The 15,502-nt window shown below is 42.6% G+C and overlaps 1 protein-coding gene across 3 annotated transcripts in view; it reads right to left on the bottom strand.

Annotated features, from left to right (window-relative positions):
- LOC124038565 (ubiquitin carboxyl-terminal hydrolase 42-like) overlaps positions 1–15,457 on the bottom strand; it is a 33,051-nt gene extending 17,594 nt beyond the window's left edge. For 2 of the 3 annotated variants that reach the window (XM_046354592.1, XM_046354590.1), the window contains exons 1-2: positions 15,211–15,457; positions 3,004–3,250 (exon numbers count right to left, since the gene is read on the bottom strand). In XM_046354592.1, the coding sequence (XP_046210548.1) occupies positions 3,004–3,241 (238 nt within the window). In that variant the 5' untranslated portion in view covers positions 3,242–3,250; positions 15,211–15,457. The remainder of the gene's footprint in view (positions 1–3,003; positions 3,251–15,210) is intronic. The other variant, XM_046354589.1, reaches the window with a different exon arrangement.
- Positions 15,458–15,502: the final 45 nt, after the last annotated feature.

Below are 15,502 nucleotides of genomic sequence, written 5' to 3'. Positions count from 1 at the left end.
CTGTCCCGAAGCTCTATGGACAATTCTTGTCAACTGTGGGACCTTATATAGACAGGTGTGTGAGCCTTTCCAAATCATGCCAATCAAGTTGTAGAAAGATCAAGGATGACCAATGTAAACAGGATGCACCAGAGCTCAATTTCCAGTCTCATAGCAAAGGGTCTGAATACTAATGTAAATAAGGGATCTGTTTTATATTTTTAATAAATGTGCAAAAAAAATCTACAAACCTGTTTTAGCTTTGTAATTATGGGGTATTGTGTGTGTATATATTGATGAGGGAAAAAAATGTATAATCCATTTGAGAATAAGTCTGTAACGTAACAAAATGTGGAAAACGATATGAAGATGGCGCCGGAGAAAAAAAATCAGGGTGCCTTGTGAGGATCATGTGACGAGTGGCTAATCTGCCTTTGCCTTCCGTCCTGCTAGCTAACGTTCAATCGCTGGAAAATGGGACAATCTGAAAGCACGTATATCCTACCAACGAGACATTACAAACTATAATATCTTATGTTTCAATATCTATCGTCAGGATAGAACAGCAGCCTCTGGTAAGACACAGGGCGGGGGCCTATGCATATTTGTTAACAGCTGGTGCACGATATCTAAGGAAGTCTCGAGGTTTTGCTCACCTGAGGTAGAGTATCTCATGATAAGCTGTAGATCACACTAGCTACCTAGAGAGTGTTCATCTGCGGACTCTCCTTTACCGGAGCCAATGTGAGTAAAACATAACGCGTTTACCCTCGCAAGGCTGCCGGCCCAGACGGCATCCCTAGCCGCGTCCTCAGAGCATGTGCAGACCAGCTGGCTGGTGTGTTTACGGACATATTCAATCAATCCCTATCGCAGTCTGCTGTTCCCACATGCTTCAAGAGGGCCAACATTGTTCCTGTTCCCAAGAAAGCTAAGGTAACTGAGCTAAATGACTATCGCCCGCCCCGTAGCACTCACTTCCATCATCATGAAGTGCTTTGAGAGTCTAGTCAAGGATCAGATCACCTACACCCTATCCGACACCCTAGACCCACTCCAATTTGCTTACCACCCAATAGGTCCACAGACGATGCAATCGCAATAACGCTGCACACTACCCTAACCCATCTGAAGAGGAATACCTATGTAAGAATGCTGTTCATCGACTACAGCTCAGGATTTAACACCATAGTACCCTCAAAACTCGTCATTAAGCTCAAGACCATCGGTCTCGACCCCACCCCGTGCAACTGAGTCCTGGACTTTCTGACGAGCCGCCCCCAGGTGGTGAGAGTAGGAAACAACATCTCCACCCCGCTGATCCTCAACACTGGGGTCCCACAAGGGTGCTTTCTCAGCCCTCTCCTGTACTCCCTGTTCACCCACGTCTCCAACTCAATCATCATGTTTGCAGACGACAAGACAGTGGTAGGCTTGATTACCAACAACGACGAGACGGCCTACAGGGAGGAGGTGAGGGCCCTCTGAGTGTGGTGTCAGGAAAATAACCTCACACTCAACGTCAACAAAACAAATGAGATTATCGTGGACTTCAGGAAACAGCAGAGGGAGCACCCCCCTAGCCACATCGACGGGACAGTAGTGGAGAAGGTAGAAAGTTCTTCGGCGTACACATCAAACTTTTACAGATGCACAATCGAGAGCATCCTGTCGGGCTGTATCACCGCCTGGTACGGCAACTGCTCCGCCCACAACCGAAAGGCTCTCCAGAGGGTAGTGAGGTCTGCACAACGCATCACCGGGGGCAAACTACCTGCCCTCCAGGACACCTACACCACCCGATATCATAGGAAGGCCAAATAGATAATCAAGGACAACAACCACCCGAGCCACTGCCTGTTCACCCCGCTATCATCCAGAAGGAGAGGTCAGTACAGGTGCATCAAAGCTGGGACCGAGAGACTGAAAAACAGCTTCTATCTCAAGGCCATCAGACTGTTAAACAGCCATCACTAACATTGAGTGGCTGCTGCCAACATAATGACTCAAATCTCTAGCCAATTTAATAATTGGATGTAATAAATGTATCACTAGTCACTTAAAACAATGCCACTTTAAATAATATTTACATACCCTACATTACTCATCTAATATGTATATACTGTACTCTATACCATCTACTGCATCTTGCCTATGCCGTTCGGCCATCGCTCATCCATATACTTATGTACATATTCTTATTAATTCCTTTACACTTGCGTGTATAAAGTAGTTGTTGTGAAATTGTTAGATTACTTGTTAGATATTACTGCATGGTCGGAACTAGAAGCACAAGCATTTCGCTACACTCGCATTACCATGTGTATGTGACCAATAACATTTGGTTTATTTGAATTTGTATTTTTTGTAGCTGTCAACATACCACCACAGACCGACGCTGACACTAAAGCTGCACTCAATGAGTTGTATACTGCCATACGCAAACGGGAAAATGCTCATTCAGAGGCAGCGCTCCAAGTGGCTGTGGACTTTAATGCAGACTAACTTCAATCCGTTTTACCTATTTTCTATCAGCATGTCCTTCTGTAGCTCAGTTGGTAGAGCATGGCGCTTGTAACGCCAGGGTAGTGGGTTCGATCCCCGGGACCACCTATACGTAGAATGTATGCACACATGACTGTAAGTCGCTTTGGATAAAAGCGTCTGCTAAATGGCATATATTATTATTATTATATTTATTATTATAAATTTGCAAGCAGAGGGGGACAAAATCCAGACCACCTTTAGTCCATACACAGAGACTCGTGCAAATCTGACCATAATTCTTATCCTCCTGATTCTTGTTTACAAGCAAACATTAAAGCAGAAAGCACAAGCGACTCGGTCTATAAAAAGTGGTCAGATGAAGCCGATACTAAACTGCAGGACTGTTTTGCTAGCACAGAATAGAATATGTCCCGGGATTAATTTTATACACTTGGGAGTCCTGCAACCAAAGATACATTGTCTACTATATCTGTTATGAGTTAAAATATTTGAGTTGAGCACACCAACCCTCCTCACCTTGTTCCTTGGGCCTGTCTGCACTGCTGCTGTTGACTGTGGCTCCAGGAGTGGGACCCATGCAGCCCCCTGTCTTCACCCTGGGGGTGTCGGAGGACGAGGGGCCCCCCGGCCCCCAGCTGGAGCAGCCACTGTCCATCCCGTTCCCGTCACCGCCGGGAAAGTTCAGCGATCCTGAGCGCTTGCACCCGACTGACTCTAGGTCAGATTTCTCTGAAGATCTGTCAACTATGGTCATTGTTCATTGCTGTTGGACAAAAAAAAACACAAATAGAGAGGGTGATGTTAGGCAATGTTTCTTTAGATACTAACCTAGGCCTAGTTGGGAGTACTGAACTGTGTCAAAAATCACCCTGAAGGTAGAACACATGAAGTAACACCTAGGAATATAAAAGTAAACATCTTGAACAAGACTAGCTCTGTAGCTCTAGAAGAGGATGAAAGAGCTTTACAGAAACTGTAACCGCCCATAAACCACCCAAAAGCATCCTACTTTCCATTTCAAACTCACATTATTTCCTGGAACTCTAATGGGTCAGTGCTACTAGAGGTCGACCGATTATGATTTTTCAACGCCGATACCGATTAATCGGCCAATTTGTATTTATTTATAATAATGACAATTACAACAATACTGAATGAATACTTATTTTAACTTAATATAATACATCAATAAAATCAATTTAGCCTCAAGTAAATAATGAAACATGTTCAATTTGGTTTAAATAATGCAAAAACAAAGTGTTGGAGAAGAAAGTAAAAGTGCAATATGTGCTAATGTAAGAAAGCTAACGTTTCAGTTCTTTGCTCAGAACATGAGAACATATGAAAGCTGGTGGTTCCTTTTAACATGAGTCTTAAATATTCCCAGGTAAGAAGTTTTAGGTTGTAGTTATTATAGGAATTATGGGACTATTTCTCTCTATACCATTTGTATTTCATTAAATTTTGACTATTGGATGTTCTTATAGGCACTTTAGTAATGCCAGTGTAACAGTATAGCTTCCGTCCATCTCCTCGCTCCTCCCTGGGCTCGAACCAGCAACACAACGACAACAGCCACCATCGAAGCAGCGTTACCCATGCAGAGCAAGGGGAACAACTACTAGAAGGCTCAGAGCGAGTGATGTTTGAAACACTATTAGCGCGCGCTAACTAGCTATTTCACTTCGGTTACACCAGCCTCATCTTGGGAGTTGAGAGGCTTGAAGTAATAAACAGTGCAATGCTTGACGCACAACGAAGAGCTGCTGGCAAAACGCACGAAAGTGCTGTTTGAATGAATGTTTATGCGCCTGCTTCTGCCTCCCATATCGCTCAGTCAGATACTTGTATGCTCAGTCAGATTATATACAACGCAGGACACGCTAGATAATATCTAGTAATCTCATCAATCATGTGTAGTTAACTAGTGATTATGATTGATTGTTTTTTATAAGAAAAGTTTAATGCCAGCTAGCAACTTACCTTGGCTTACTGCATTCGTGTAACAGTCTCCTTGTGGAGTGCAACCAGAGAGAGGCAGGTCGTTATTGCATTGGACTAGTTAACTGCTAGATTAGATCCCCCGAGCTGACAATGAGAAAATCTGTCATTCTGCCCCTGAAAGAGGCAGTTAACCCACCGTTCCTAGGCCGACATTGAAAATAAGAATGTGTTCTTTTAACTGACTTGCCAATTTTATATATATATATATATATATATATATATATATTTTTTAATCGGCAAATCGGCTCCCAAAAATACCCATTTCCGATTGTTATGAATACGATATACTCTGTATACTTCTGGCCCTTCTTTGGACACTGTGTTAACAAACCTCCAGGCAAGCTTCAATGCCATACAACTCTCCTTCCGTGGCCTCCAATTGCTCTTAAATACAAGTAAAACTAAGTGCATGCTCTTCAACTGATCGCTGCCTGCACCTGCCCGCCATCACTACTCTGGACGGCTCTGACTTCGAATATGTGGACAACTACAAATACTTAGGTGTCTGGTTAGACTGTAAACTCTCCTTCCAGACCCACATCAAACATCTCCAATCCAAAGTTAAATCTAGAATTGGCTTCCTATTTCGCAACAAAGCATCCTTCACTCATGCTGCCAAACATACCCTTGTAAAACCGACCATCCTACCAATCCTCGACTTCGGCGATGTCATTTACAAAATAGCCTCCAATACCCTACTCAACCAATTGGATGCAGTCTATCACAGTGCCATCCGTTTTGTCACCAAAGCCCCATATACTACCCACCATTGCGACCTGTACGCTCTCGTTGGCTGGCCCTCGCTTCATACTCGTCGCCAAACCCACTGGCTACATGTCATCTACAAGACCCTGCTAGGTAAAGTCCCCCCTTATCTCAGCTCGCTGGTCACCATAGCATCACCCACCTGTAGCACGCGCTCCAGCAGGTATATCTCTCTGGTCACCCCCAAAACCAATTCTTTCTTTGGCCGCCTCTCCTTCCAGTTCTCTGCTGCCAATGACTGGAACGAACTACAAAAATCTCTGAAACTCAAAACACTTATCTCCCTCACTAGCTTTAAGCACCAACTGTCAGAGCAGCTCACAGATTACTGCACCTATAATTTAGCCCACCTATAATTTAGCCCAAACAACTACCTCTTTCCCTACTGTATTTTTGTATTTATTTTATTTTGCACCCCATTATTTTTATTTCTTCTTTGCACATTCTTCTACTGGAAATCTACCATTCCAGTGTTTTCCTTGCTATATTGTATTTACTTTGCCACCATGGCCTTTTTTTCCCCCTTTACCTCCCTTATCTCACCTCATTTGCTCACATCGTATATAGACTTGTTTATACTGTATTATTGACTGTATGTTTGTTTTACTCCATGTGTAACTCTGTGTCGTTGTATGTGTCGAACTGCTTTGCTTTATCTTGGCCAGGTCGCAATTGTTAATGAGAACTTGCCTACCTGGTTAGATAAATAAAAAATCAAAACTTGAAATTAGCCCTAATTAAATCGGCCATTCCGATTAATCGGTCGACCTCTAAGTGCTACCATCCACTTTGAAGATGCAGATTGTGGCAAATTCAGTGCACCGTACAAAAATTAAATGTATTCCTAGAACCTATCTTACACAGCAACAGTTAAGATTATGATTGTCATAAACATTTATGTTCTGAGTGTCACAATGTGACTAACATTTTCAGTGATTGTTATCCTGGGTAGGATTTCAGTATGTAAGTAGCCTCAATCACACAGAGCATCAACCAGGATTGACCTGCTCAATTACCAGCAGGTGGTCTGTCTGGTGGTGTAAATGGGTCATATAAAAGTCATGCAGACAACCCAATGGATATAAAAGCAAAAGTATTTCTCAGAGTGAGAAAACAAGTTCTGCAGACAGTGTAGAAGCCCCAAAGGCATGCTTTGCTTAGGTTTTTACATTGAATGTACATGCAACATAGAGACAAAGCTTTGAAGTTTGGTTTAGTGATACATTTAGTGACTGCAAGTTATAGAAGAACATTACAACAAAGTGAACAGAAATCCTAAATGGATCCTATGCCCCAGTGGAGATCTGAAAGAATGACAGGAAATGTATGATTTTTGCCTTAGTCAAGACTAAAATCCAGGAATTCAGCAACAAACAAAAAAACATGATTTAGGAAATATGTTCAAGTGTTCGCAAAAATAAAACGACATACAGTAGATGAGCAAAAGTATGTGGACACATGCTCGTCGAACATCTCATTCCAAAATCATGGGCTGTAATTACAGCCTACACTCTTCTGGGAAGGCAATGTAACATTGCAGCAGGGACTTGCTTCCATTTAGCCACAAGCATTAGTGAGGTCAGGTACTGATGTTGGGCAATTAGGCCTGGCTAGCAGTCGGCGTTCTAATTCATCCCAAAGGTGTTCGGAGGAGTTGAGGTCAGGGCTCTGTGCAGGACAGTCAAGTACTTCGACACTGATCTCGACAAACCAGTTCTGTATGGACCTTACTTTGTGCACAGGGGTATTGTCATGCAGAAACAGGAAAGAGCATTCCCTAAACAGTGGCCAAAAAGTTGGAAGCACAGATTCATCTAGAATGTCATTTTATGCTATAGCGTTAAGATTTCCCTTCACTGGAACTAAGGGGCATAGCCCAAACCATGAAAAACAGCCCCAGACCATTATTTCTCCTCCAAAAAACTTCACAGTTGGTAATATGCATTTGGGCATCAGCCAAACCCTGATTAATCCGCCAACCCCAGATTAATCCGTCGGACTGCCAGATGGTGTAGTGATTCATCACTCCAGAGAATGCGTTTCCACTGCTCCAGAGTCCAATGGCGGCGAGCTTTACACCACTCCAGCCGACGTTTGGCATTGAACATGGTAATCTTAGGCTTGGGTGAGGCTGCTCGGTCATGGAAACCCATTTCATGCAGCTCCTGACGAACAGTTCTTGTGCTGACGTTGCTTCCAGAGGCAGTTTGGAATTCGGTAGTGAGTGTTGCAACTGAGGACAGACAATTTTTAAGCAATAACAGCACTTACAGATGACCAGGGCAGCTTTAGCAGGGCAGGAATGTGACAAACTGACTTGTAGGAAAGGTGGCATCCTATGATGGTGCCACATTGAAAGTCACAGTTCTTCAGTAAGGCCATTCTACTGCCAATGTTTGTCTATGGAAATTGCATAGCTGTGTGCTCGATTTTATACACCTGTCAGCAACGGATGTGGCTGAAATAGCCGAATCCACTAATTTGAAGGGGTGTCAACATACACTATATATACAAAAGTATGTGATTGTGTTTCAAGGTAATCTAGGTATGAAATTATTGTATTTGAAAAAAACATCTCTTTTATGGCTTAGTTGTGGTCAATTTGCAGTGGAAATTAATATGCTTCGACCATCCGCTCCAACTAAAATCGGCCCGCGGCTGAATCTAGCTTCCTACCCGAGTGAGTCTAGGGGTCTTTGGTTCAGCGTTTGAGTTGCATCTTCGACACCTGGCATCTGGGTTGCATATATAGTAAATGCGTTTCTGAGACACACACACACACACACAAACACAACTTTACTAAAACGCCGCCAAATTACATCACATTATCACTACAGGTCAGTAGTCTAAACAATTTTTTATTTATTTTTTTAACCCCCTTTTTCTCCCCAATTTCGTGGTATCCAATTGTTAGTAGTTAGTGTCTTGTCTCATCGCTACAACTCCCGCACAGACTCGGGAGAGGCGTAGGTCGAGATCTGTTGCGTCCTCCAAAACACAACCCAACCAAGACGCACTGCTTCTTAACACAACACGCATCCAACCCGAAAGCCAGCCGCACCAGTGTTTCGGAGAAAACACCGTACAACTAGGGACCTGGTCAGGGTGCACTGCGCCCGGCCCGCCACAGGAGTCGCTAGTGCATGATGAGACAAGGATATCCCTGCCGGCCAAACCCTCCCCAACCCGGACGATGCTAGGCCAATTACAAGGGCACCCTCATAGATGTCATCCTGACCAACTGGCCCTCCAAATACACCTCCGCTGTCTTCAACCAGGATCTCAGCGATCACTGCCTCATTGCCTGTATCCGCTACAGAGCCGCAGTCAAACGACCACCACTCATCACTGTCAAACGCTCCTTAAAACACTTCTGTGAGCAGGCCTTTCTAATCGACCTGGCCCGGGTATGCTCGAAGGACATTGACCTCATCCCGTCAGTTGAGGATGCCTGGTCATTCTTTAAAAGGAACTTCCTCACCATTTTAGAGAAGCATGCTCCGTTCAAAAAATGCAGAACTAAGAACAGATATAGCCCTTGGTTCACTCCAGACCTGACTGCCCTCGACCAGCACAAAAACATCCTGTGGCGGACTGCAATAGCATCGAATAGTCCCCGCGATATGCAACTGTTCAGGGAAGTCAGGAAAGCTAAGGCCAGCTTCTTCAGGCAGAAGTTTGCATCCTGTATCTCCAACTCCAAAAAGTTATGGGACACTGAAGTCCATGGAGAACAAGAGCACCTTCTCCCAGCTGCCCACTGCACTGAGGCTTGGTAACACGGTCACCACCTATAAATCCATGATTATCGAAAACTTCAACAAGCATTTCTCAACGGCTGGCCATGCCTTCCGCCTGGCTACTCCAACCTCGGCGAACAGCTCCGCCCCCCCACAGCTACTAGCCCAAGCCTCTCCAGGTTCTCCTTTACCCAAATCCAGATAGCAAATGTTCTGAAAGAGCTGCAAAACCTGGACCTGTACAAATCAGCTGGGCTTGACTATCTGGACCCTCTATTTCTGAAACTATCCGCCGCCATTGTCGCAACCCCTATTTACCAGCCTGTCCAACCTCTCTTTCATATCATCTGAGATCCCCAAGGATTGGAAAGCTGCCGCAGTAATCCCCCTCTTCAAAGGGGGAGACACCCTGGACCCAAACTGTTACAGACATATATTCATCCTGCCCTGCCTATCTAAGGTCTTCGAAAGCCAAGTCAACAAACAGGTCACTGACCATCTCGAATCCCACCGTACCTTCTCCGCTGTGCAATCTGGTTTCTGAGCCGGTCACGGGTGCACCTCAGCCACGCTCAAGGTACTAAACGATATCATAACCACCATCGATAAGACAGTACTGTGCAGCCGTCTTTATCGACCTTGCCAAGGCTTTCGACTTGGTCAATCACCATATTCTTATCGGCAGACTCAGTAGCCTCGGTTTTTCGGATGACTGCTTTGCCTGGTTCACCAATTACTTTGCAGACAGAGTTCAGTGTGTCAAATTGGAGGGCATGCTGTCCGGTTCTCTGGAAGTCTCTATGGGGGTGCCACAGGGTTCAATCCTGAGGCCGACTCTTTTTTTCTGTATATATCAATGATGTTGCTCTTGCTGCGGGCGATTCACTGATCCACCTCTACGCAGACGACACCATTCTATATACTTCTGGCCCGTCCTTGGACACTGTGCTATCTAACCTCCAAACGAGCTTCAATGCTATACAACACTCCTTCCGTGGCCTCCAACTGCTCTTAAACGCTAGTAAAACCAAATGCATGCTTTTCAACCGTTCGCTGCCTGCACCCGCACGCCTGACCAGCATCACCACCCTGGATGGTTCCGACCTTGAATATGTGGACATTTATAAGTACCTAGGTGTCTGGCTAGACTGTAAACTCTCCTTCCAGACTCATATCAAACATCTCCAATCGAAAATCAAATCAAGAGTCGGCTTTCTATTCCGCAACAAAGCCTCATTCACTCACGCCGCCAAACTTACCCTAGTAAAACTGACTATCTTACCGATCCTCGACTTCGGCGATGTCATCTACAAAATTGCTTCCAACACTCTACTCAGCAACCTGGATGCAGTTTATCACAGTGCCATCCGTTTTGTCACTAAAGCACCTTATACCACCCACCACTGCGACTTCTATGCTCTAGTCAGCTTGCCCTCGCTACATATTCGTCGCCAGACCCACTGGCTCCAGGTCATCTACAAGTCCATGCTAGGTAAAGATCCGCCTTATCTCAGTTCACTGGTCACGATGGCAACACCCAACCGTAGCACGCGCTCCAGCAGGTGTATCTCACTGGTCATCCCTAAAGCCAACACCTCATTTGGCCGCCTTTCGTTCCAGTTCTCTGCTGCCTGTGACTGGAAAGAATTGCAAAAATCACTGAAGTTGGAGACTTTTATCTCCCTCACCAACTTCAAACATCTGCTATCTGAGCAGCTAACCGATCGCTGCAGCTGTACATAATCTATTGGTAAATAGCCCACCCATTTTTACCTACCTCATCCCCATACTGTTTTTATTTATTTACTTTTCTGCTCTTTTGCACACCAATATCTCTACCTGTACATGACCATCTGATCATTTATCACTTGTTCTCAACTAGCCTACCTGGTTAAATAAAGGTGAAATAAAACATTTAAAAATTGTGCGCCGCTCGAGCCCAGAGTCTCTGGTGGCACAGCTAGCACTGTATAATGTTATTATACTGAACAAAAATATAAATGCAACAAGTGTTAGTCCCATTTTTCCTGATCTGAAATAACATCTCAAAAAACATATTTCTAAAATGTTGTGCACAAATTTGTTTATATCCCTGTTAGTGAGCATTTCTCCTTGCCAAGATATCCGTACCACGTGACAGGTGTGGCAAATCAAGCTGCTGAATAAACAGCATGATCATTACACAGGTACACCTTGTGCTGGGGACAATAAAAGGACACTAAAATGCGCAGTTTTGTCACACAATGCCACAGATGTCTCAAGTTGAGGGCGTGTGCAATTGGCAGGTATGTCCACCAGAGCTGAATGTTAATTTTTCTACCATAAACTACCTCTAACCTCGTTTTAGAGAATTTTGCAGTACGTCCAACCGGACTCACAACCGCAGACCACGTGTACCCACGCCAGCCCAGGATCTCCACATCCAGCTTCTTCACCTGCGGAATCATCTGAAACCAGCCACCCGGACAGCTGATGAAACTGTGGGTTTGGACAACCCAAGAATTTCTGCAGTTCAGCATTGTAACTGACTTCTGTGGGCAAATGCTCACCTTTGATGGCCACTGGCACGCTGGAGAAGTGTGCTCTTCACGGAAGAATCACAGTTTCAACTGTACTGGGCAGATGGCAGAAAGTGTGTATAGCATTGTGTGGGCAAGCGGTTTGCTTATGTCAGTGTTGTGAACAGAGTGCCCCATGGTGGCGGTGGGGTAATGGTATGGGCAGGCATACGCTACGGGCAATGAACACAATTTCATTTTAGATCAATTACATTTTAATACACACGGAAGCTGAACATGTCCCAGTTCTTCCATGGCCTGCATAGCCAGCAGACGTCATCCATTGAGCATGTTTGGGATGCTCTGGATCTACGTGTACAACAGAGTGTTCCAGTTTCCACCAATTACCACAACTTCGCACAGTCATTGGAGGAGTGGGACAACATTCGACAGGTCACAATCAACATCCTGATCAACTGTATGCGAAGGAGATGTCACGCTGCATGACGTAAATTGTGGTAACACCAGATACGGACTGGTTTTCTGATCCACGCCCCTACGTATTTTTTAAGGTATCTGTGACCAACCGATGCATATCTGTATTCCCAGTCATGAGAAATTCATAGATTATGGCCTAATGAATTTATTTCAATTGACTGATTTCCTTATATAAACTTAGTAAAATCTTTAAAATTGTTGCATGTAGCGTTTAGTTTTGTTCAGTGTAGTTATCTACTACTGAAGTCACATGGACAACATTTGATTTTTATATAACATTTCAAATTACAATACAAACATACGACATCTCTACATGTATATTTTTTTCTGAATAAACAAAAATCACAAGGATTGACTTTCAAAAGTTTAAATTCCTAAAAAAAAGGATAACAAAACCAGGGGTTACAGTTGTATATATGATAGAGCTGTAAAAATGTTTTTTTTGTTGTTATTGACTAATTCTAGGGATTTTATTAGATATTGGATTTAGAGACAGATTTCAAACATTAGTTTGTGTATATAAAATTTACCAAAGAAATTAACTACTAATTCAGTGGTTTTGTTTTCATTTGAATAATAACATATCACATCTTTCATTGTAAATTCATGGGTCTTATTGATGAAATTAAAAATTTAAATACTTAACTCGCTCCAAAATTACTTCACAGAGTCAAAATGTGTATTATAGTTTCTCCTTCTTTATCAAATAAAATACATGTGTCCTCTAAAACAATTAATTTAGACAGGTTATTGCAAGGATATAGTTTGTGCAAGATTTTAAAGTGAATTATTTTACTTTATTTGATATACAAATTTGTGAGGAAGCAACCAAGCTTTCTTCCATTCAATTTCAGTACTATGTGCGTTCCAGAAGAATATCCCACAAGAGATCTTGTTCTTGGAGTGAAAAAGTTCTTTATGAATGTATTACATTTCTTATCCAGCAGGGGTCTACCTAACGTAAATTGTGCATCTATCATGACATGTTCACCAAAACACAAATGAGATTTCATTAATTTAATCAGTCCTGCAGGTATTGCTTTGCATATAGAATACAATTATTTATAATGTATTGGGAAGTTATGTTTCTAAGAACTTTCTATAAGAGAGTATATTTTCTTCTTTATCAAATAAATCAAGCACAAATATAATATTTATTGCGACCCACTTAGGAAAGAACAAAGACTTGTTTTTAACAACAATATCTTTGTTGTTCTACAGAAATGCCTGGTGTGGGGAGGACATGACAGTTTCCAGGCTAAAAGGGCATGTTCATGAAATTTGGACAGTTTGATGGGTAATTCAGCTGGAGAATAATTGCACTTCCACAAAAATTGAAGACCCCACAATAAAATATGACAGGGAATGAAGTACCATATAGATTCTGAGCTAATCGTACATCTTTTTATCAAGTTCACTTTAAAAGGTATTGTTGATATCAAAGAAATCTAGTACTTCCAGCCCACCATCAGCTCTTTGGTTTGATATTACAGACTTCTTACATGCGTGTTGTTTATTTTTTCATATAAAGTCTAGGAACGTTTTGTTGATATCCTTGCTGGTTTGATCAGTTACAAATAGGGATAGAGCAGGGTTAGCCAGCAGTAACGACACGTGACATACAGGAACAAACACTAAAGTGAAACCAGAGACGGATGAGGAAGCGAGACATCTCACTCCCTCATTTTTTCTGGTTCATATAGTCATACAACTAAGCAGACCAAAACTGAGAATTATTTCAATGGTAAAAGACCTGAGTAAGACATTTTAATTTATGCACCATCTTTGGTGAAAGATTTCCAGGGAAAGAAACCATCTTTCTCCAAAATCAGAATAGGGACGCTTTGATCTTAAAGGGGCAATCAGCATTCGAAACAATAACAAAACCCCCGAACCTGTTTCGGTAAAAAGCTGAGGGATGGGGCTGGAGAAATGTATTGGACAGCGCTATAAATGCAAGACCAGACCATCCATGATATCACAATTATAGTTTCAACAATTGAGGCTATATAGTATTTGTTTACAAACATTTGAGTAAAACATGCTTATAGTTTGGGTTCTGATAGAGTATGACAGTTGAACTAAGTTCGAGGCATTTTAGTTTTTTGAAAAAACATGAAATGGGCATGGTCTAATTGACTCAACAACCAAACATATGTTTTGCTTTCTTAATGAAACAGAAAATAATGTTGTTTATCAAATGTAACTGATCCTGCTTTCTAATATACTGTACCGCTCTGCTGTCTGTGCAAGAAGCTGACTTAGCAAGCATTTTTAGCACATAGCTACTAACGAACGTTAGTTGAAAGCGTTCTGACGTTAGTACAGTACCTAGCAGGGACACTATTTCCCCATTTTTACCTAGCAGAGACGCAAATTACCAAAATGCGGTAGCAAACTAGCTGATGATTACGAGTCAAAAGCAAAATTAGCTACATGGATTTTAAGTTAACAATAAATCAAAGTAGTATTCCTAGGACTTTCAAGCGACAATCGTTTCAAACAAATAATGTTAACCATTAAGATGGACTTTTTACACGCACGTTTACGACAACTGTTCCTCCCAAGTCCCACCTCTGCCTGGCAGTCTGGCTGGCTGAGGCTTTAGCGAACGCGATAGGCCTCTAACACGTAATTCAAAAGATCAGAAAATATCATTTCAAACTTTCTTACCCTGTTTTTGAAATAAATGCTAGGAAAGTAAAAAATGTCGTATTTCTTATGAACACGTTCAGAATGTCTTATTCTGAGGTGTGCACGTATGGTAACCACAAACGCCATGGTAACGGCAAAACGTAGCTAACAATACTGCCCAAATTGGGCTATGAGCATTGTCATTGTGCAACAATAACGAACTACGTTGGTTAGCAATCATTGGTACAATGCAAGGTAGCTGGCCTTTTCGGTGGTAAAACAATACATGTGGTGTTTATGTATATGGTTCCTTGATAAACCTGAGACTTTAACGCCGAACCATTTTAGCATTCACATGTTTATCTATGGGAAAGATGGCTAGCTAGCTGCTAGGCTAACTACGTTCTAAAGAGGGGCTCAAGATTTAAAATTCACCGGTGGTTGAGCGCTCGCCTCCGACATGACACTCAGTGAGCCGCCCGGTATAGGCTAACTACAGAAAAACCCAATGGGTTAAATCATTTGGACTTCTCCAACTAGACTAATACAATGCTCAGTATTTAATACAACATACATGCTCTTACCTGTATTTTTTAAATAAATATATTATTATACGTGCATGTCCATGTATTATTTCCAGCTGTAGTCAGTCCGTGAACAATGACGTAGCTAATTTCCCTACGGGTAAATCCGGGTACTACGGATGAAAGGAACTCTTGATTCGCTGAGGCTCAGTGTGAAACGTGTTCACGGGAGTCGTAGAAAGCACTTACACGCCTTGACCTTTATGATGAGATGCAACGGGTAAACCGTTAAAGGATCGTTTTTATGCATTATATTGGATTTGGATCGTTCTTAAGCAAAGCTTATACAACA

Source organism: Oncorhynchus gorbuscha, linkage group LG06, assembly GCF_021184085.1.
Source record: "Oncorhynchus gorbuscha isolate QuinsamMale2020 ecotype Even-year linkage group LG06, OgorEven_v1.0, whole genome shotgun sequence".
NCBI classification, from domain to species: Eukaryota; Metazoa; Chordata; class Actinopteri; order Salmoniformes; family Salmonidae; genus Oncorhynchus; species Oncorhynchus gorbuscha.
This window is presented reverse-complemented; position numbering and strand designations above follow the sequence as displayed.